Source organism: Lepisosteus oculatus, chromosome 5 (assembly GCF_040954835.1).
Source record: "Lepisosteus oculatus isolate fLepOcu1 chromosome 5, fLepOcu1.hap2, whole genome shotgun sequence".
Lineage (NCBI taxonomy): Eukaryota > Metazoa > Chordata > Actinopteri > Semionotiformes > Lepisosteidae > Lepisosteus > Lepisosteus oculatus.
This window is the reverse complement of record NC_090700.1, coordinates 36,875,923-36,898,613: the sequence shown is the minus strand read 5'-3', so window position 1 is coordinate 36,898,613 and position 22,691 is coordinate 36,875,923. Positions and strand designations below refer to the sequence as shown.

Here is a 22,691-nt window from a genome sequence, read left to right as displayed (position 1 = left end):
CATTCACTGCTTAAGGCTACTTCATACGAGATGACATTCTTTGATTGAGACCATGGGTGCAGGCAAAACGAGCTCATGAGCTGATAATCGGACAGGAAAAAACATGATAAACAGCACAGTACATTGCAAAATCAACAAATCCCAGGAGCACATTCAGCATGACAGCATGTCTGTACTTTCTGAAAAGGCACATCTTACAGTTTGGAAGTTTTAAGCAATGTAGTCAAGTCAAGATGCATCTTTGTTTACTCTTTATACTACGTGTACTGGCAGTGCATACAGCCTGTCACTAACAAGGATTGCACATGAACAGTAAAATGCAGTAGAAACTATGTACAAGGGTTTATTGACTCATTTTAAACAGCTGGCTGTGGCAGCACTGAATGCTCCTTTCACAAAAACAAGCTTTGCTTTCTGCTGCTGCCAGTAACCAAGCAGGTTAAAACAAAAATGATAGCTAGAAACAAACCTCAGGAGAGGGGAAAAAAATATTTAATCAAACTGCATTTACACGTATAAACCTGTACTATGTAAGGCAGCAATATTTATATATAACTAGCCAAAACTACATGGAGGAGGCTGGGGATGGCAGAGATCCTGTTTCAGCTTAAAATAAAAGCACACACAGGAGGTATCACTGGCATAGAGAGGCTCTGTTCATATTCAAGCACAGCAGAAAATGAAGATTCCCCGTATACAGGGAGAATGTGCACCTCTGAGAAGAATAGATCTATAAACCTCCCAGGTTGCATACCCAGGACTGTGTGCAGGGGTTTAATGGCAGAGCTGGGAGAGAAGGAAGAAGCAGTAGGCTCATGGCTACTGCAGTCAGTAACAGATGGTTGTGAGACTTTATATCCCCTTGCACACTTCAGTCCCCGTGGGCCTTCTGCCCTCACGAAGAGCCCGTGACCTTTAAGACCATGTCACACGGTTTCTTTTTTTAACATCATGAGGTCCTGCCCTGCAAGAGCCATTGATCAGCAGAGAAGATTCCTCCCCTGAACTTTGGAAACTAGTCAAATTGCTCCCAACCCAGAGCAGGAAACGCACTCAACAGAGCATTTGCCAAAGTGAAGCGAAAATAAAAAAACAAAACAAAAAAAAAAACACTTATGTATCCTGCTCCGAGACCCATGTTCTCCTTTTGGAAAATCAGGAACAGGTCAGAGTTGTTGTATAGTTAGTGACATTTTGCAGTGGAGGTGCAGACACTGTCCTATTACTGATCTGACTGTTGAAGTCTTCTGTCTTTACAACACAGTTAAAATCAGACCCATTGCAGGAGATATCCCCACCAGTGAAGAGAACATACAAAATTGTAGCAAACACAAAGATCACTTATTTCACATTAGGGGCTGCCAGCCCCAGATCGGTTTTTGTCAGGCATTCAGCTAGCTAGGTAAATGAAATGGAATGCTTACACATCAGAGTTCCCTGAGCGCTGTTTGATAAAAGCACAGCTCAGTTGCTGTAACTGACAGGAGAATAAGCCGAGCAATACTTCTGTGGTCCCAGGTATTTCAAACCACCACCAAGCCCCCCAGGTCTTTTTTTTACATTTCAAAGCAACAATAAAATTACATGCAAAAAAAAAACCAGACAACACGAAAGAGGGCCACCCCCTTCAAACAGGGAATGCACCGAACAACAGCCGTCTGTCGTTTTCTTTGAGTGACAAAATAAAAATTGTTGAATATCTCACTCGTCACGTTTTTACATTACTTGAAGAATATACAGAAATACATCAATCCCTCAGCACTGAGGACAAGCACAAGAATTTCCTGAATGTTCTGTTTTTAGAATTTCTTGATCTAATTGTGGAGGATAAAAAAAGAGATGGGTGATAAAAGCTGACAAAATATAAAAAGGGTTGTTTTAGAAAAAATACAAAGTATACTGTGTCATCATATAACAACATAAATTACTGCATAAAACCATACATTCTGCACTGTATTATCACAACAGGGATAGCAGGGCCCAGCACCCCACTGCTCACTTTGCCTCAGTGGGGCAAACACAAACCTGTGTCCACAGCGTGCCAATGGTCATAAAGTTCTTTGGCATCTGTACCTTTATGGAAAAAAATACACACGTACATACTGTATATGGAGTAGTTAAAAGCGGGGGAAAAAAAACAATTTTAAGAAAGCGAGCCTTGGTAGCCAGCCATTGTGATGGAATTTCATTTTTACTCAATGACGAACATGTGTTTTTGCCCCTGAGATAAAGGACTTTTAAGTGTTCTATGTGAAATGTAATGCAGTCACTAACACGACTGGTAACGAAAGAAAATGTTCAGATTTTTAAAGCCTGCATCAAGCGACCTTATTTCAGCTGTGGGCATTCCCAGTCTCCTCGGCTCCTGGTGTTCGCAAGGTCCAGGTCATACGCCCTCAGGTTGGCGCTTTGTATCCCAGCAAGCACCTTGCCATGGTTTTCCATTGCAAACATCCAGCGAACACACCTCCAGGGGTGGGGCAGCCTCCCCTCAGTACGGGACTTCCAGCTGACCCTCTATTGTGGGATACTCAAAACCCAGGCTTTAGCCACTTGGGAACAGAACAACAAAACCTTTTTCTTTTACTTTGGTATGGTAACCCAACTTTGCTTGAAAGGATCCCGACGGAGACTTGCAGAAACAGAGATGCCATTATTTGATTTTCAAAATAGAACTTTTTTGCTTTAGTGCATTAGGGCCCCATGCCCTTTTCTTTTGAGAATGCCCTTTTTGTTTGAGATGTGCTCTATTTGTTGATATGCCCTTCATCTCTTGCCTAACGAGGAGAGACGCACCTCTTGTCAATCTCACTGCCTTTCTTCAAGCACCCAAGATCCCACAGAGAGCACCGAGGCAGCAGGAGTCGTCCCAGTCCCGGTCAGCTGGCAACGAAACTCAGTCTCGAACAAATGACATCTGGATCAGAGTTCAACCTGGAAACGAGCATCTTAATAGCGGAGTCACTTAATCGTAAGTAAAAGCCTCTCCCCTTGTTGTTCACCCAGTATGGGACTCGCCACCGATCCTTCACTTCGTTTCAAAGCAAAGACTCACATACTGCACTGCAGGAATGAGGAGGGACTACTCCAACCTTCCCAGCCATCAAGTACCTTATTTTCTGACCCTCTGCGAGCCAGGTTATACTTGACTGAAGGAACAGTGCCGCCCTGCAAGCTTCCAGGTACAAACACCAAAAAAGCTGCAGGACCGCCCCATTTACTCAAGAGCTGAGAAATCCCTGTCCAAGCGATTCCAACTCCAAGACCTGACAGCGCTTCGACAGTCTTGGCCCCCGTCAAACTGCGACACGGCCCAAATTCAAACTCTAGTCTTCTGGCTCAACCCGCGCTCCAAGCAAGCCCCTTTCCTGACTGAGGCATACCTGAGGCCTGTAGGGGATGCTTCTGAACTATACTTTTCAAATGCAGGTTATCTCATCACTCTGTAGCCCACATGCAGAAATCTATTGCCAGCAAACTGATACACAGATTCTGATATCTGATTTACAGATTAAAAGGTCAACAAGGCATTATGCCTTATCTAATAGGGTACGAGCCATATTGTAATCACTCCACTTAGGGAGACTGAAACGGAAATAATTCACAGGCTTTTGCAGTTCAGTCCCAGTGACTGTAAGTGGCAGTGTTTAACAGAAGTGGCAGCAGTGGCCTGGACTTGTGCCTGCAAGGTTGCGGGTTCAAACCCAGCTGAGACATGGTGGTGCTATCCTTGAGCAACGTACTTCACGCCAGTTGCTCGGCTGTATAGATGGGCAGAAATGTAAATCACCTTGGATAAAAGCAACAAATGAATCAACCTCCTTCAGCTTTGGCCTTAACTGCTGACAAAATCTCGTAACTGTCTGAACAAGCAGATTCTAAAACTAGTGTTGCAGGGTAATGCTGTTGACCAGATAGCAAGGTCACCTTCACAAGCAGATAGGTGTAAAATTTCAAGTAAGTCTGAATACTGAGCCCTGTGATTAAAAATACACTAAAACACAAATGTTGTCTTTCAAAACACAGGCGTTCCTATAAGCTTATAAAAAGTCTAGAAGTGCTATATATATGAGGCCTACCACGGAGGTCTGTGGTTCCTGGAATACAAGCGAAATCGGTGAAGTCAGCATGTAGTCTGCTTTCATTAAGTGCATCATGTCATCTATTTAAATACTACTTCCAAAAAAAAGAAAAAGCATCCAGAAACAATTACAAGGCAGAATGCATCTAACATGCCGGTTATTTCAGCAGGCAGACCACTGAAATTATTTTAAACTGCATAGATCCTGCTTGATCTTTGATTTTCAGGAAAGGTTTGTTTGGCTTTTGGGACTGGTTTGCTGCCTGGTGTACCGTGTGCGGATCCTCATTTCCAACCCTGCTAAGGACCGGCTTCGGTCCCGACTCTCCTGCCTCTTTTCCACGGGTGTGACTTTGCTGTGGCCGTGATGCTCATTCACTGCAATGCCCATGCCCGTGACGTCACGGAAAAAACCATCTCTGAGATCCCAGTGCTTCCCATTTTACAAGAAATAATCCTCACATGTATAGGGTAACTGTCAATCCACCTTTGCGATTCCCCAAGCAAAGGTTTTCAAGACATGATATGCCAAGTTTAAGACCCATTGCACAATAATATGGAGAGAATTTTCATCTAATATAAAAAAATGGTCTAATATTGAATGGAGGTGTATTTACTCCCCAGGATCAAGAAGCTAAAACACTTATCTGTTCAAATTACCAAACACTGCCAATGGAATTATACTGCTGCTCTTGCCTTTTCTCACTCCATCATCAGTCTGGCACAACCTGCGTCAGACTTCTGACAGTGAAACCAAATTTCAAATTAAAATACTGTATACTAGGAGCCTCTTAAAGACTTTCCCTTCCCCAAAATTAAAAAGGAAATGCTGTATTTTACACAATTACCTTTTCTACAGTCCTTGGTAAGTCTTTTCAGACTCATAGCTCTAAGCTGTGTGTGTTTTAAGGTGAAGATAATGCTAGTTCTGGAATTTACATTGAAACCAACAAAGATCCACTGTGTAAGACCCTGCAGGTGAAAACTGTAGCTGTTGTTGGTCTTTGGTAACGTACACGCGTTAAACACGCATTGAGACCCAATACTAATTGGACTATACTGTGCAAGACAAAGCACCGATATGGTAGAAAATTTAACAAAAAAAAAGCCAGACTACCACAAGCAGAGAAAACTAAAAAATGTCCAGCACATTTCTGGAATGAGCTATGAAGCCCAGATACTTTAAAAATATTTTTAAAAGATTAAAAAACGATAACCCCAGAAAAAGGGTTAATCTGCCACTTAACAGAAGCAGAAAAAAGGTCCCAAGTACATACAACATTTTGTACATAGTCGCATATGTAAAAAACACTGGCGGAAAGAATAAATAACCCTGGGTTTGAAAAAAGCGCACTGCAGGGGACACCCAGCTGACCTGAAGCACAACGGAGACCTCAGGAGAGATTTCACAGCAGTGGAAAGGACTCGCAAAGAAGAGGAGAAAGAAACTGTAGTAGAGGAGGTGCCGGAAGAGCTCTGCAGGGGGCTCCAGCGCTCCAGTATCCCAGCCCACAGAGCTCCGGGTCCAAGCCCTGCCCTCTCTGGGTCCAGCTCACACCTCTGCCTGCTTCAGAGTTCGACATGAAGAGAATTTACTGTTCTAAAACACTTTTTTTTTTACCAATTGTTTTGCCCTTTTTTCTAGCTATCCTGGACCACCAGGCCGCTCCATGCTTGACTGTGGAAGAGTGTGCCCTGCTCGTGAGCTCCTCTTCCCCACGACCTCAGCGATTCGATATGAGGGCAAAAGGCCTGGAAGGCGGAAAGGCAAGCCCTCACAGTCAGTCTTCTCCGGCAGAACAGGGGCTAATGGCAGACCAGGCTCCTTGCAAAGCTCTTTCAGTGCTGATGTCCCAGAAGAGAGGAGGACGCACCAGCCTCGAACCCGGGTCGGCCCCACTCCTCGGGGGCCTATCTCTTCCCCGTCTTCATGTAGGAAGGTATGGCTCCCCGAGCCGTCAGCCCCTCGAACCGCTTGTAGGTGTAGTTAATGAAGACCCAGTCCTTGTTCTTGTAGTCCGCCTCCGAGTGGTTACTCACCACGGCAGCTAAGACACAAACCACACAGCGAACACTGGATTTATAACAAGCGAAAACCTTCCAGAACACAGGTCACGACTTTGATTGATTCATTTTAGCTTCACTTTTAAAGCCTTCAATTCCAGGCAGCACCTTGCGCAAACAACCTTGTGACTCTTATCTCAGCTTCACACAAGCAACCAGTCCGGCAGTGGTGACAGGGCAGTGTGGGGGCGTGCGGTCGCCTTGATTTGACTATCACGTTATCATGCTGTGGCCGAGACTCTACCTGCAGGCTGTAGGATGTCTGACTCGGGGAACTCATCAAAGTTGGAAGTGTCGTCAATGCTTTTGATTTCGATTGGTATTGCTGCAGGTCTTTCCCTGCCAGAGACAAGAAACACAAGGCTGGGCTGTTCGGAAAAAGAAATGCTTTTCCAAAGAGATTCACTGCTTCACAGGAGGAGGAGATACGGAGTGCTTTGTGTTTAGGAATGACAGCACCTCCTATGGTTTTAACCTGGAGTAAAACCAGTCCTAAAAACTGGTTTCATATCTAATTTACAGAGGCTCAATATATTTAGAGTTTAAGATGGCTAATGTATAGCTTTTACATACAAGACACAGAAATGCATATGTACGCGTGCAGAAAAGCTGCAGCCCCCATGAAGTTGGCTTTCTGTGGGATTTCCTGCAATGAGTATGATGGTGAGGTACCTGATGTGGTCATAATCCACTCCTTCAAAGAAAGGGTTACTTTTAACCTCCTCCACCCCTGCTGCACCAATTCTGTGCTCCCACTCGCAGCAGAACCTGTCCAGCAAGGTAAGAAACATTTTAATTAACTTTAATTGTACTGGGATGAAACAAAAACACAGACACTGACATGTTTCTTAATTATCATTACCAGTATCAGTCTGTACAAATCATCTTTTGCCAAAACCATACAAAAGACGACAGACCATCAAAAACAAAGCAAAATACCTCAACCGAGCCACTTGGAGAAAGCTGCTAAACTTTTTAACCACTCCAGATAGGATTTAGGAATGACATGTCTGTTTCCTGAATTCAAGCCCCCCAGGCTCTGAGGAATCTGAATTCGAGATGGGAGAGCTAGGCAAGAGGCCCGGAGATAGGGGTGGAAATGCAGAGGAACGAGACTCGTACCTGAGGATGAGATCCTTGGCCTTCTCGGAGATGGGCACTTCGGGGGGGAAGGTGAGGGTCTCTCTCCAGTTCATCACTTTCTTGTAGGTCTCCTGCGGGGTCTCGGAACAGAATGGGGGGTACCCTGGAGACAGACAGTTATATTCCTCCTTATATTCCACAGGTAGTTGTGCCAAAAGTACCATTTTTAAAAGTGAGGTGCAGAATTGAACATCAGCTAGATAACTGCAAAGCTACTGTTTTACTAAAAGCTCTTCCTGGGGGCAATTCCTTAGCATTAATTTTAGTGCCCACCCCTGGCAGGGCCCGTTTAGGATTCGAGCACTCGAGACGAAGCAGACAGCCAGATCCGTCTGAAGTCTTACCAATCAGCATCTCGTACATAATGACCCCGAGAGACCACCAGTCGCACAGCTTGTTGTATCCAGTCTGCATGAACACTTCTGGGGCAATATAGTCTGGGGTGCCCACTGTAGAGAAAGCCTACAAAATACAATCATTCATTAGATGTTGCACTGATGCTAATAAACAGAAACAATGAGATAGATTAGACTTTAAAAGCCTCAGGCTCTGGCCTACGCACTTCACTCAGCATGAGCTCAGAGTCTGCTAAAAGAACATTAGGGTGGGAGATTAATGTTGATCATTATTAAGGTCTGAACAGTAAAATATCCTAGAACAAGGGTTTTCAATCAAACGCTTGGGGTGTCCTCGGGGGTCCATGTTCGAAGTGTTCAGAAACAAGGGACGACCCGAACCATGCCAAACACACTCGTACCTGTCAGTGGGATCTGCTCCAAAAGCCCTCACAGTGCTGTCCTGTTTTTTCTTATTTAATAATGAACAGTGGCTTCTTATAATCATATACCTCCGACTCCGTTAAAACTGCGGACTACTTCCAAAAACGGGCTGTCCTAGCCAAAAAAAGACTGAAAACCCTCTTTTGCAAAGACTATTGAGTGAGGTTTAGAAAGATGCACAAAACAAGAAAAACCGAGCGCTGCTCTGGATCAGGAAATCGCAAATCCCCATTATCCCCTGGGAACCGAAATGACAGGTGTGTGAGCAGACAAGCAGTTGAGCTCATCAGTGTGGGAAAGATGCACATGAACTGTGCTGGTGGTCTGGTGTAACACACTGCGTTTCTGTTTTGTTCTGAAGGGACGTAATCCTGTCAGGACGGTGTCTTCCAGTCCTGCCCTCTCGGTGTCCCGGAGCAGCATGGGAATGCGGAGAGAGACCGCCGCTGACACTCACCAGCTGCCGCCTGTTCCTCTTCCAGGTCTCCGCCTTCCTCTTGGAGTTCATGTTCTGAAAGGCTTGGAAGAAGAGCACAATCTGGACGTCAGCACAGAGAGATGTCATCCAAACACTCCTTTGTTATTTCTGACACAAAATGCACCCAGTGGGAAATGGTACATGAAATAAATGTCTAGTTTATATTTCATATATACTGAAAGTGTTGGCATCCTGTATCTGGGACATTGTTATTCACTAATTCTATCAACGTGTTATAAATTGTGCATGAACTGCCAGCGATACCTCTTCTGAGCTTACTAAACACTAATAACTGGTACTTAAGAGGTTTTAGTGAATTGAGATTCAAAAGCCCAACCACATGTCTGAATTTACAGGCACATAAATCTGTATATACAAAACCACACATGAAACAACTTCGAGCAAACACTTCTGAAGACAGGGTAGCCTTATAATGATCCTGAAGGGAGATGCAATGTTTCAGTGAAGATGTCAAAGATGTATAAAGTACAGGCAATGTTGGCTATACTTACTGAAGTCACTGGGCAGGCTGTGGTTCAGATTCCTATAGAACTCTGTCCTGTGTGCTTTCTTTAGACCTGTGCACAGTCCAAAATCCGACAGCTTCACATGGCCCTGAAACAATCCAATTTAAAGTTAGACATAAATAGATCATTAGATGGAGATAAACACCAGGCCATTTCAAAATGTATTAATGTTAAAATCAAGTTCCACAAAGGTGCAGGTCAGTTAATCATCAATAACCTCAGGTCTGTGAACTCTCTTTCATGAGGCTGATGCTCAAAGTAGAACATTCCATGTGGAATCTCATGTCTGGCATTTGCTTCAAAAAACTCAGCGTCACCTTTTGTATAAAAAAAAAACATTTCAAGAACTTTAGAAGCTCTAACACAACATGGCACCTCCACATCGTTATAAAAGCCCTGTTTATAGCACACCTGACACGATAGCCAAGCCTTCAAGAAGCCTGAGTCCACATTGTTCTCCATGTGTGGGCTGCAGCACATAACGTGTACTAAACCAATGTTCACACCAGTCGTTTTTTCACATTGCACAGCTAAGCAGGCCCTCTGTGTTAAGTGGGCATCTCTTGACAAGATGAGTAAGCCAGGCTATACTGAAGTTTCACGCAGGTGTGCATGAATGTTTAAAAAGTGATTTTATACATATTGCGGTATGTGAAAACAGACATGGGCACACACCACTACAGTAGGAGAAAGCTTGATGCAGCTGCATTAAGTGAATCTTTTACATGTTAAGGAAAAGTGTCCTTAGATTCTGATAATGGGTGGATGGACTGGTCCAGCACAATCCATGCAAACATACTTTCCTGTCTAAGAGCCCTTTGTTTACTGCAGCATGAAATCTCTATTATGTAATACTCCAGCCGGAAAGACACGTCAGCAGTTCATCAATGTCACATTACTCCACATCTGAAGCTTTATGGTCACAGAAATATCATCGCTTCAATTTCAGTATTTGTGCTGCCAAGCCCTAGTGAAGGACAATCAATATAAAAGGAGATATTGTGCCAGAAAAAAAAACACCATCAGCAAATAACTGAGAAAAATAACTAATGTCACTCCTACTGGCAACATGTCTTTGTTTTCTTGGTTCTAACTTCCTCAGGAAGTGTAACAAAAGCACCAACACACCGCAATTCCCCACCCAGCTGCAATGAAATACTCTGTCATTTTTTTAACAACATTTTCAGGAAGAGAGGGGCACCTGCAAACTGCAGAGACTTCACCTCATTCCAGTGCCTTGAAGAAATGTAGAATATTATTGATGCATCATTTTTCCAGGTTAGGAAGCTTCTGAAATGACGAAAGGCGAATGGAAAGGAGCTCAACAGCGCTTCTGATTTTCTCTTAATTTGATATGATTTGGGAGCCTGACTGCTCATCTACAATAACAATCTGCACCACTCTACTCCCTCCAGCGACACCCCCAGGGCTTTCCCATCGGGAGTGCCGAGCTCCCAGAAAAGATCTCCAAGTCTCTTACCTTGCTGTCCAGTAGCAGGTTGTCAGGTTTGATGTCCCTGTGGATGAAGCCCAGCTGGTGGATGGAGTCAATGGCCAGCACAGTCTCTGCAATGTAAAACTGCGTCTCCTCCTCGGTCAACGTGTCCTTCTTCATCAGCAAGGTCATCATATCACCTGCATCACATCACTCAGGCAATGAGGAGAGGAAAAGTGGAGAATGCTTCCTTGTACTAGACGATCGGCTAGGGTGACTGGGACAGGGCGTGCAAGAGGAACAAGCAGAGGTTAATTCCATCCTGAAGAGTGGATAGAAAAATTGTTTTGGCTGTCCAAAACTTCCTGTTCAAGAATCAGGCATGCTCGCAGAGGAGGCATTTAACAGAAGCTAACAATTGCTGATCGCAAACATGGGAACTCTAGACATTTTTGCAAAAAAGACCTGTGTGATTCTAGGTGCATTTATTTATTTAGCATTTAACTGTTTCTTGATTAACATCTGAAAATTAATTAGCACTGTACATCTGAAAGCTCTTGGAGGAAGTCTTCCACAAATCCATTCTAGTGCAAGTCTATGGTAAGAAACCGTGACATCACAAACTGTTTTACATTCTTAATACTTTCGGGACAGTTTGTCACAAAGCGCGTCATACAATCTTTACAGAACTGGTAAAGACTGAAACAGATCGAGAGATCCTGTATTTGACTAACCCTAAATTTGTTACACATGGGAGTAAACAGATCTACGTTAATCTCAAGTGCCTGCAGACAAACCACACAGAAAGCTGACAGGTGTCTTCTTACCCCCTGGCAGAAACTCCATAATGAGGTACAGGTTCATCTTGTCCTGGAAGCTGTAGAACATCTTCACCACCCAGAGACTGTCTGCCTCCACCAGAATATCCCTCTCTGCTCGGATGTGCCCCACCTGCCAGTATTATACCAGGAAGACACGGGATCACAGTTCTTACCAATCCCAATGATCTTTTCCCTTTGCATGGAATTCACCTCAGCTTTAACATTCAGCTACCAACTTCCCAATAGACATATGGGCCGAATGGCCTCCTCTCATTTGTAACTTTTGTGCCATTCCACGTTTTACAAGCTGGGGGCTCCTTTACTAAAGGAAAACCACTTTATGTTCATATTAACACATTCTAAACAAAAAAGCTGCAGGTCCTCAGTCCCCCTCAGTGTAAAGCTTAGTCTTAAACTCATCTGGGTCATTATCCAGCAGGTTGTCCCATATCTCTTTACATCATCACCAGCTGAAGACTGTGGAGATAAACCTTAACTGGATCAACTCTTCTCAAAGGTCAAAAAGCCGAGTACAACTCGAGACACCAAAAACCCGCTGGATTCCGGAACATGCGATTCCAGTTTTAAAAAAAGTATGCAGAAATAAAGCTGCTTTTTAAAGGAGATTCTGCAGCTTGTAAAACCAAGAGCGGCTATAAATGCTATGCAACAGGAGTCCAGCTTCCATCACTGATTGAGTAAGGAGGACCTTTTATACACATGGTAGACCCAGTCTGTACATTTTGGTGATTTCAAACAAACACAGAGGCTCGAACTTCAATTTAAGACTATAAGTGAAACCTGAGAATTGCCAATAACCTAATTAAAAGTAAACATACAGCTGGAATTACTTGTTTTTTCAATTTCTATGAGATGCAGTTTCACTATATGCCATTCTGTATTTAACTTCCTCTTTAAAGAGGTTGAAACAAGCTCTTGAGCAACACCCATATAACTGTACTTTACAGGCCCCACCTGCTTTTAACCCCAGGAAGATTTATGCTCTAATGCCTTGATGTTCTAACACAGGACTTGTAAAAGCAATGAAGCAAATCAGTCTTTACTGAGGGTCCTGCAGAAAAGATTTAACAGAATAGCGAGACCAGCAGTTGTCACTACATTATATTCAGACTCTGTTATGCATTGTGTTTTTTCTCCTGGATGAGTGTGGATCTTTAAAATGGGTTTAACTGCTTTAAAGATCCTGGTTGAGCCGCTTTCTGTGAGATCACCGATAGAAGTCAACGGGAAATGATCAGGTATTTTTTTTGAAGCTCCTTGTTTTCCCACAATCTAAACATGGATGACTTTCTTTTCCTTCCAGTCACTAGCGGGGATCTTGTGACAGAAACTTTACCTGCTCCTTTTCCAGCATGTCCGCTTTGCGCAAGATCTTCATGGCATACACATGGCCTGTGTCCTTTTTCTGAACAAGACGCACCTGGGGTGGGGAAGAAGGGACCCATCATTCCTGCCCTGGACTAAATGGAAATTTGTCATCTCGTTTACCAAACCGCGTTATACCATACAGTGTCGCGGGAAGCCAGAGTCTACCCAACAAGCAACGAGTGCAAGGCAGGGTACACTCTGGACAGGGCACCAGTCCATCGCAGGGCAAGTGCAAGCCAATCATACAGGGGGACAATTTGGAGGCCACGGTAAAGGCAGAGGGGGGAAATTTGGCCCGGACACCAGGAACTCCCTACTCTTACCAAGAAATGCCCAGGGATATTTTAATGACCACTGACAGTGGAAATCAACCTTACTTTTCAGCATTGCCTTAACAAATGAACAGGAAAACTATAGATTTATTGGTGCAATATCATAAATCTAAAAAGATCAGTTTATTTAGCTACAACGTTAATCCAGTGTGACTGTGACCACTAATTATTTATTTCACCCTGAGCTGAAAAAGTGCAAATACTTGGATGAAATGGATGCAATAATTACATCAGGAACAATCTGCAGGCCAGAAGGAAAGGCTAGATCCTACAAATATGAAATCCACATTAATTATATATGGTTTATGCGACTAATGCAAACGAAAAAAAACTTAACAATACACACAGCAAGGGTTTGCATGAAACACAGCATGTTCAGTGTTCTTTTGCCAAAGTCACAGTGACCAACCACACTGTCAGCACAGCAGAACACTATTACAGGGCTGGCTGATGAGGCATCGGACCGGAGCACTAACTCATCTGAGGCTGGTGGAGGCAGAAAGGCTCAAGATGGGTTCGCAGATCGATTCTGCAAAGTCACTGCAGTAAAGGGTCAGGAGTGTGAGAAATCAGTAGAGGGGGTGGGGGGGTTCTGAAAGTTACCTCTCCGAATGCTCCACGACCTATGACCTTTAGGGACTCAAAGTCATCTAAACCAAGACGGGTTCTCTTGAGGCGAAGGAATTCCGTCTCCTTCCGGGCATGCTCTGATCGCCTTTGGCGTTTCTGTTGAAGTGCAGGGATGGAAAGCACGAGTTTTTAAAATAATAAGCAAAGTACTACACAACTTAAACCTTCTTCCCATCTCATCATTACACTGTACCCCCCTTCACCAAGTTAGTGAGGCACCACTTTCAGCACATATAATACCTTCATGCCATACACTGTTGAAACCTCTTGCAAAGCCCATGCATTGCCCATCCATTACAAAAGCTACATCTTAGAGTAGTTCAACTACATCTACATCCACAGGTCCACTGCTACAGGACATCGACGGCACAAGACCTCGGGAAGAGGGTTAAATGAGCAACTGCTGGTTGTGACACCAGAAGCAGCTCCATAAAATCAGTGCTGATTTAGGAACTGAAATCAGTCTGGGGAAAAAAAGGGGTCTTATGAAGCAAGAAGTTCAAATAAGCATTTAACCAGAGCACAAAAAAGAAGAAGCTACAAAAATGCAGGAGGTCAGGGTGGCAGTCCACGCAGGACTGTAGCGGGACACGCCCTGAAAGGATCATGACTTGCTCCTTCCTCGGTTCTCCCTCTGGAATGCGCCACCACATGTTCCCTCACCTCCTCGTCCGGCAAGCCTTGTTCATCCATCACCTTTTCCAGTTTCTGCTGCCTGTGAAGAAAAGAGGGCACAAGGTGGATTAGCCATCCAGTTTCATGTTACAAACACAGTATTGTGGCCCAGCTGCTCTTATCAGCCCGGCCTTTTCGACTCTTGCTCTGGAGCAGTCTCAATCAAGACACAGCATTGAAACCCCGCTGTAATCCTACACCTGAAGCCATGAATAATTAGGACCTTGAGTTAGAGGCTGGGTAATAAACCAGAGGTTTCTTCAAGAACAGCAAAGGAAACTGAGACCTGTGTCATAACTACTGGACCAGAACAAAAAAGTATTAAATATCTGCTCGAGAATACATGGGCTCTAGTAGACTTGTCCTTTGATAAAGACAATGCTCAGCCTCACCATCAGCCAGAGAATGTCACACACATTGTTGTAGTTCACACGATAAGATATGGCACTTGAGAGAAAACTAAAAATGAAATTCACCGTCACGTTCACAATGAGAAAAACAGTGTACACATTGGTAAAAGCCAAATACAATATTGGGTGTTTATGCTCCATTATAACTACATAAAGGCAACAGACAATATTCTTTGTCTCTGCTTCCTCTGCCGGTAACCCTGGCTTGCTGCCACTCATGAGCCTCCGTTCAGCGTTTCTCAAGCACAACTTCCTCTTTGGACCTTGGTGACAGGCTGGGGACAAACACGGCCCAGAGCCCTTCAGGTTACACACATTTCACCACAGGGCTTGAAACTACAATCACCAACCTTAAGGAACCTATTGTAGGATGAATGTGTTCTTGAAAAGCAGAAACTGTTATATGGTAGAAAAAACAGAATCTCCTCACAATACTCAATGTCTTATTGAAAGCCCGCACAGTTTTGGGCTGGGTCTATGCTTTGTCAGTCACCCTCAGAAAAGGGGAAACAAGCCTGTGTAATCAAGAGAAGGCGAGGGGCTTCATGCTTGGGCCATAACTCTGCACAGACACGTTTTATCATTCTGTAGAAGACAGTAGTACAAACGTCCAGAACCGCCACAACAAGATGCACAAATGCCAGTGTTTTATAAGTCTATAAACTTAGCACTATCAACCATATCTGCAAAAACATTCCAATCCCTCTATTAAAGGAATCAAAGACAGTCGCTGCAAGCTCTGTCGCAGCTACTGCAGACAGAGGCAAAGTCCAAAGGATATGAGCAGAACACGAGCATTCCAGATTACTTACATTTATCGTGAAAGCATTACTTCCTTATACGCAGTGTATCTTTCCCCATTTACTTCCAACAGAGAAAAGGAGGGGAGAAAAAGACAATGGACTTCTGGGAAAGGTACCTGATTTCCCGCTCCTCGTGCTGGGTGATGAGGTTGCTGTAGAAGTTCTCCAGGGTCACCTTGGCCATGGTCACACGCTCTTTGGTGTGGTTACTCATTGTAGGGTAGGACGTCTGACCTGTCATCGCCATGGTTACCTGCAAACACCAAAGAACAGCAGCCATGCCAGTGATAACGAGACATGCCAAGAGTGGAAAAGCAACGCTAATGCAGCCCCAAGCAGATCAGCACACTTTGTAAGCCTTGTAAAAAAACCCTGGGTAGTTTTCTTCATTGAGAAACCTGTGGAGGTTCATGCCATGCTGAAAAACAAAAAGAGGCTTCACTGCCGAAAACGTTGTTCTCCCTCGTGTTACTTTTTTTGTGTAATTAACCTGTTCCTCTGCAGCTTGCCAGTGTCCCACTCTTTTCCCCACTTAGTTAAGCGTATCTAAACAGCTAGATAAGCCATAAGTCTGCCAATGAGAGGAAGCCATTGGGCCCACCCTGCTCCTTAGGTAGTCTGGCAGTTTAGTAAACCTAATGTCTCAACCAGCCACTTCAGGGAGCTCATAGCTTGTACCTCAGCCACCTGGCTGAAGCCTGTTCCCACCACCCACAGCTCTATGTATTCTATGTAAAGACAAGATAGCTACAGTATACTATGTCCTAAATGCATGACCTTTTTTCTATTGTGAGACCATGTAGTTGTTTTACTACTGAGCCTACAGTAGGTCCCTCACTCCTAAAACCATGGATCTTGCATTACTTCAATTACAATGTCTTTTATTAGCCCTTTCTAGAATTAAGGAATGTTGAATAAACCTGTAAAATAATTCCAAAATAAACAATGTTAGCTGTACCTAAGGATGGGTAGCTTTATTCTACTGACTAGCGCCTAACTATTAATAACCTGAGAAAACCTTTATTGCAGACAAAGGGGGCAAACACCAACATGTGCATGTAGAGACCCCCACTGTTGCACATAGCAACTCACCCAGCTTTTTTCTATTCCAGTTATTTCTTCGATTCTTTGACGCAATCGTAAGCACATATCCCAGTAAACAATTAAGACTACAAAATACCTACAACTAGGAAAACGGGACAGAAAACATTCATAAAAATGAACGACTAACTTTCAGCAAGGTCACTCAAATTGCTCCAGTCAATTCCCTGCTATTCCCGAATGGAAATGTTCTTCTCAATGGGTTTACATAGTAAAATAAAGGCATAACAAATAAACACACAATTCAGCTGAACAAATGATTTGAATAAATTCTGAATGTTATTTGTCTGCCACACCTGGCATCAATATAAAGACACTTCCAAATTACTACATCTGGTTCTGTAAGCACCATAAGACAAAGGTCTCTAGGCAAGCTTTTAGTCATACATAAGGCTAATCAGCCTAAGCCCACAGTATCTAGAGGAACAAACTGATATTGTTTGCATCAGCAGAGACCACACACCCAATGCTGTCCATAGTGCATAAACACAGTAATAATTAATCCACCTCCCCAGGAAATCTCTCAAGCATGATGGGCTTCACAAGAAGTGGTTAATGTTTACTGCAGGGTTTGTGCAGGACCAGTGCCACCTTCTAGTATGAAGGGCTACAAAAGCCCTGAGTAGAATAGCATGGGAAAACGATAAAAATAACCCGTTCACAAAAATGATTTTCAGTTTCACTGATAGAAGATGGTGATGCAGTTAGGAAAACATGCTGCACAAGATCAAAGGTGTGAGGAAAGAGGTACACGCCGTTTCCCCCAAAACTCTAGATTTACCGTGACCTTAACATCACCGTATCTGCAGTCCACTGTAATAGCAGACAACAACATCATTTAACCCCGTTAGTCTCAAGAGGAAACTTGCCAGAGGCAGAATGGCAAACAAACACCAGCTGTAGAAGATTCTGAAAGCCTAAGGGGCTACAATCAGAAGTTCAGAATTTGCCAAACTCCCGGTGGGGGACCAGTAATACATTTAAAACGATAACAGCACTTCATTATACAAAAGGTGGTGGGAGTGTGGAACAGGCTGTCCAGCCTTGCTGTTAAAGTCCATACCTTGGCTTCTTTAAAAAAACAACAACAAGAGGATGAGATCATTAGAGCAATTAGACACTAACTGCCAGACAGGATCGTCTGTAACCTGGACGGTCTGTTGGAAAAGTGTTACGACCGCCCTGCTGAGAAGACCGAAAACAAGTGTGATTCTCAGTTGCAATGCACTCTAGGAAAGAGTTTTAAAAAATTTACACAACACATTTACACAACCCGCTCATAATTACATTAAAAAAACATTTTTGCATTTTATGGCTTGTGGAAAAACTACTCCACGAAAAAACAAGAATCACATACCGGCCACTTATCTTCCAGTCGAATTTGGCGGACAGTAGAAATCTCAAAGGCAAGTACATTTTGCTCCACTTCGCAGGTAAATACATGCTGCGCCTGGAGCTGGGAAGGTTGTGGCTGGATCAGAAGAAAGTGCACTGCTTCTGGCACAGGCCTTTGGTTTGAACTCACTCATGATTTGTGGTCAGTAATGGCTTGGACCATTATCCCCAAATTTAGAACAGGGATTAAAAAAAAAAACTCTTGGAAAGTCCAAGCTCACTCATCCTGCACTAATCAGATTGGAAAAGGAAGCAGGAGGGGATCCGCTAAAAAACCACCTTGTGACACGACACCAAGGAATTGACTCCTGTGTCACTGAAGATCACAGGCACTGCTCGGGAGAACAGGGGCGTCGCCACAGTTTTTTGGTTTGTAGTGAGGCCAGACTGTACATTAGCCCCCGTAATTTAAAAGTATTTTCTCACTCCTCCCCCTGATCTGCTGTGCACTGGGGCTGTTGGTACAGAATGGCCGCTGTGTGTCGCCCAGGTGGGGCAGCTGGTGCAGAAATTAATATGTGCTCTGATAAAGTTTTTCTTTTAATTTCGTGAATATACCTGACATGCATTAATGCGGAGAGAAAAAAAAAGTTTATATTGCTGGACAAATAAGTTTCAATATCATGGGTGACACAAAACAATGAAACTATAAATAAACTAAACAAAAATTAACTCCTCCAGTAACCTATCAGAAATGGAGTGGTGACTGTACCGTCTTTAAACAAGTCTAAAAATACAGTTAAGTGAGACAACGGCGCCCTTTAAAGTTATTTTAAGCATGTGTATGTGTAGTACTGAACCAGAGGAAGATGAGATATTTAATGCAAACGTGGGAAACAAGTTCTGAAGGAGCCGCGGTTATGTTTCGCAACGTTAAGTGTCACGACAAATGAACACTTTCACACGGTCCAGACAAAACCCGCTAGATGCAGTCTGCTTCCAGAGCATGTTCGCTTCATCGTAGTTGCATCAAATAACAAAGATTCGAGAATATCGACTTGCATAAACGTAAATATGCAAGTGAAACTATTAGATCAGGACGCACAGTACAGACCAAAACCTGTCCCGCCAGTTCACGGCGTGATGAGCAGTATTGGGACACAGATGTACCGTTACCGCGCTAACCGGAGGATAAAAAAGCCATATGAATGTTCAATAAATACTAACCGCCAACCTTTCCTGCTCTTTATTCTAATATTTGAAATAACCCTCCAGCTAACACGCGCTATCTAAATTCGTGCAGTTTATGATAAATATAACGTCATTACATAACGGACAACTTGAGTAATTGCTCTCTCCTTTTCCTTCAATTACCAAGTTTAAAACCTACTTTAAGTATATTTAATTGATAGCGCCTCCTCCTCTGAACGCACTGAATCCATTTAACCCATTCCTGCACAAAAGAACTAAAACACTAGGCGTGAGTACTATTCCTCTAAACCCTTCACAGCCTGTCTTCTCGTCTGTGAATTAGACAGACGTCCTACGTACAAATTATATACATACAGTACATGTACAGTCACGTATGCATACAGTATCAGAGAAACGTGTGCGCAGGACAACGTTACTGCAAAGACCTAACAGCCCCCACTTTAAACAAGCTAAAACGAGCCTCTCTGCGAACTCATTTATTAAATTACCACAGCTCTGAGAAACAAAAAAGAGAAAAGAAAATTATGCTCTTTAAAATGCTGGGTGTGGTTGGTGTCAGAAGCATGCATCGCTCAGACGCATTTTTAGGCTAAGTTATAAAACCGAGGCTACGGTTGACGCTACTGCAACACAATCCCCCTTTTGTTGCAACTTATTATCTTTAAACTTATTCAAGCCCATTCAAGCCTTACAGTTAAAGAACACGGAGAAAAGGAAAATATCACATAGACCTCTTTCAAGGACCTCCCGCAGAGACAATAGGATTCATCGACCTACTGCAGTAGCATTTATACACTGTACTTAGTTTTACCTTCTGAGGCTTTACACTATAGGTTGGTCTGTAAATTTACGAATTCATTTACAGTTCGATACTGTCTCGAGTTTAAACCCTTCTTGAACAAAGGCGTCACCTACACCCAAGTAACACCAACACAACAGCGGCGTATTTAAGGCAGGCGCCTGGTCTAAATTGTCAAGTTAGAGGCTAAAAAAAGTTGCACGAACCCACATAAACAACGACAGGGTCAATATTTCCATCCGTGTCAAAGGAGGATAAAAAGCTATAACTGGAAAGGTGCAATACTTAAACGCATGAAGAAAGTGGACGTTTTAAGAAGCTTATTTTAACAAGATTAACAACTTCCTTCACTTTCACATTTGTAAGTATACGTTACACTTACAGTAGCTCACCGTCCTGCAGTATAGTCACCTACTAACAGCCAAGACAGGCGCTTTGTTCTCTCGCCACACCGATCTGTAACTACACCTTCCTAAAACGGCAATTGTATCCATTTTAAAAAGCGTTAATTTAATCAAATAGCTCAGCAGCCCTACGCGCCTTTCCCAAGCACAGGAATAAGCAGCAGTTTCAGTTTTCATTTTTTAACGCTACCCAGGTAGAGCAACTCTCTCTACCACAGACAAACTGGGAGGAAAAAAAAGAGAACACCAGACTTCACTTGGCTAACGGTTACTTGAGAAAAAGTTCTCAAAACGGCCCTTGCAGAAAGAACAAGATCGCCGTTTTAGGTCAGACCGAAGCCGAACTGCCTTAGATAACATCTGTGTGTGTGTAAACCGGGGTATTTGCCCCTTCGGGAGTCAGTTTTTACGGTATTAAGTGCACTCACCTCCGCCTGCTCGGCCCCAGGCTCACGGCTCGCCTCTGTCCGCTTCCCCCTGTGTCGCTACTCGACGTGATGACGTGCAGAGAGCGCTAGGCGTCCTGGCTGGGCTCTTTCTTTAAATGCCTTTTTTATTAAGCAATGCTGTGTACACACTGGGGACCGACAGGACTTTTCAAAACAGGACGGCTCCCTTTGTAAATGAATGAGACATCCCACCACCAGTTAAAAATGAATATCCAATTCTGTTTTTTTTTAATTTATACGAAAAACGGTACGGTTAATAATGAAACTGATGACGGATCTGCGAGTTCAGAGATGCACCGTATGCGCAAATCAGATGAGCTCGACTATGAATGGTTTTACACACAGGTAAATTGGGGGTGACAAGTTACGGACGTTCTCTACGGACTCCAAACGCCTCGATAGCGTTTAGTCGAAGGCACGGGAAAATAGGAGAGATTCAGGCAGGCGTCACATCACAACGTAGTACATTTAGCGGTTAAACTAAACACTTTAAACTTGTATCAATTAATATAAATATTACACGTTTGGTAAAAAGCTGAGAAATCACTGGACTGGTTTTGAAGCCCAATTTGAGATCCCTGCTTTCAAAAGGTTTTAAAAACTAAAGGTTTTAAGGTATCTGTGAAGCATGTTATATACAATTAAATTATTTCAAAGAAGCAGTAATATGATTTTTAAAGTTATCAGATTTCATTCAAACGCAATTTTCACTGCTGTATTGATGAAATTCGCACCTAATTTCGTATGCAGTCACAATCATCCGCGCACATGTAACGCAGTCCTTGCTAGGGGACAGTCTAGCACACACAGCAATGTTGCAGCTAATAATAGCGAGCATTTCAGGAAGTTATTTACCAAACCTGAAAGTTGACGTTTTACAAAGAAAATTGCAACGCAGGAAGACACTCACAAAAACATTCCGAGAAAGTGTTTAGACTAGACTGCAAAGCATTTACAGTACATGCAGTAAAGCATTTAATGTGATTTCTTTACAGAGAGGTTTCTATTATTGTCATCCTGTTGTATCTCTAAGTGTCTAGGGATTATGAGGTCACGTAAAGTCTCTATGCGCTTTATGCGTTTATCAAAATTATGAAAAGGCCAAAAACCAGCCTCTTCAACATTCCGAGTTCTGTTATAACAACATTGCATTGCGTGTCCTTACAGTGACCTCTTGCGGCGGAAGAAGTTAAAGTTAAAGTTATAAAGACGAATAAAATTGAGACTTCCTTGTTTAGCACCACAGACGAATTTCTGCACGTTCTAAACTGTAGGCCTTGCCGGACTGGGTCTCTCCTGGAGCAGAACTAGAAATCCGGATTTTTTCTTCATGAAGGCTTCGCGATTAGCGCCTGAATGATAAGTTCCAGCATTCACTTACTGAACTCCCACTCCAGGTCCTGAAAGTCCACACACCCACTGGCTTCCATTGCCTCCGAAGTTGTAACTTTATTAAACAGACTTAACCGGTTCCTTGATATTAATTTTTGCAATCTTTTTTTCCCCAGTAAAAAGCTTCCAACTTCTGTGTTACTCACGAACCACAGTAATGAGGATCTGGCAACCCTTAAACCATTTAAGAGCTAAAAACAAAGAGCTGAAATGAATCCCATTAATAGGTCAATCAAGGGCTGAATTATGTATGTGAGAGTCCAGCTGTCCTAAACACCAGCTTGGGGGACCCCCAAGACTAGATTTAGGAAGCCCTGTCTGACAGTAACGTCACCCCCATCTCCTCTTAGTATTTGCTGTCAATTTCTAGTCCAGACCTGCCACTTCATATGGTCTCACAATGACGTAGTAATCAAAACCAAGAACAGCTCA

At 43.3% G+C, this 22,691-nt stretch overlaps 1 protein-coding gene across 1 annotated transcript; it reads right to left on the bottom strand.

Moving 5' to 3' along the window:
* Positions 1-323: 323 nt before the first annotated feature.
* Positions 324-20,954, bottom strand: LOC102683436 (serine/threonine-protein kinase 38). Its single transcript, XM_006628434.3, has 14 exons — positions 20,847-20,954; positions 15,684-15,820; positions 14,343-14,394; positions 13,653-13,775; positions 12,686-12,769; positions 11,335-11,458; positions 10,553-10,707; positions 9,058-9,160; positions 8,525-8,586; positions 7,633-7,750; positions 7,268-7,391; positions 6,818-6,913; positions 6,390-6,484; positions 324-6,129 (listed from the first exon to the last, which is right to left on the bottom strand). Exons 2-14 carry the CDS (start codon positions 15,812-15,814, stop codon positions 5,993-5,995), a joined length of 1,404 nt encoding a protein of 467 aa, XP_006628497.1. The 5' UTR covers positions 15,815-15,820; positions 20,847-20,954; the 3' UTR covers positions 324-5,992.
* Positions 20,955-22,691: the final 1,737 nt, after the last annotated feature.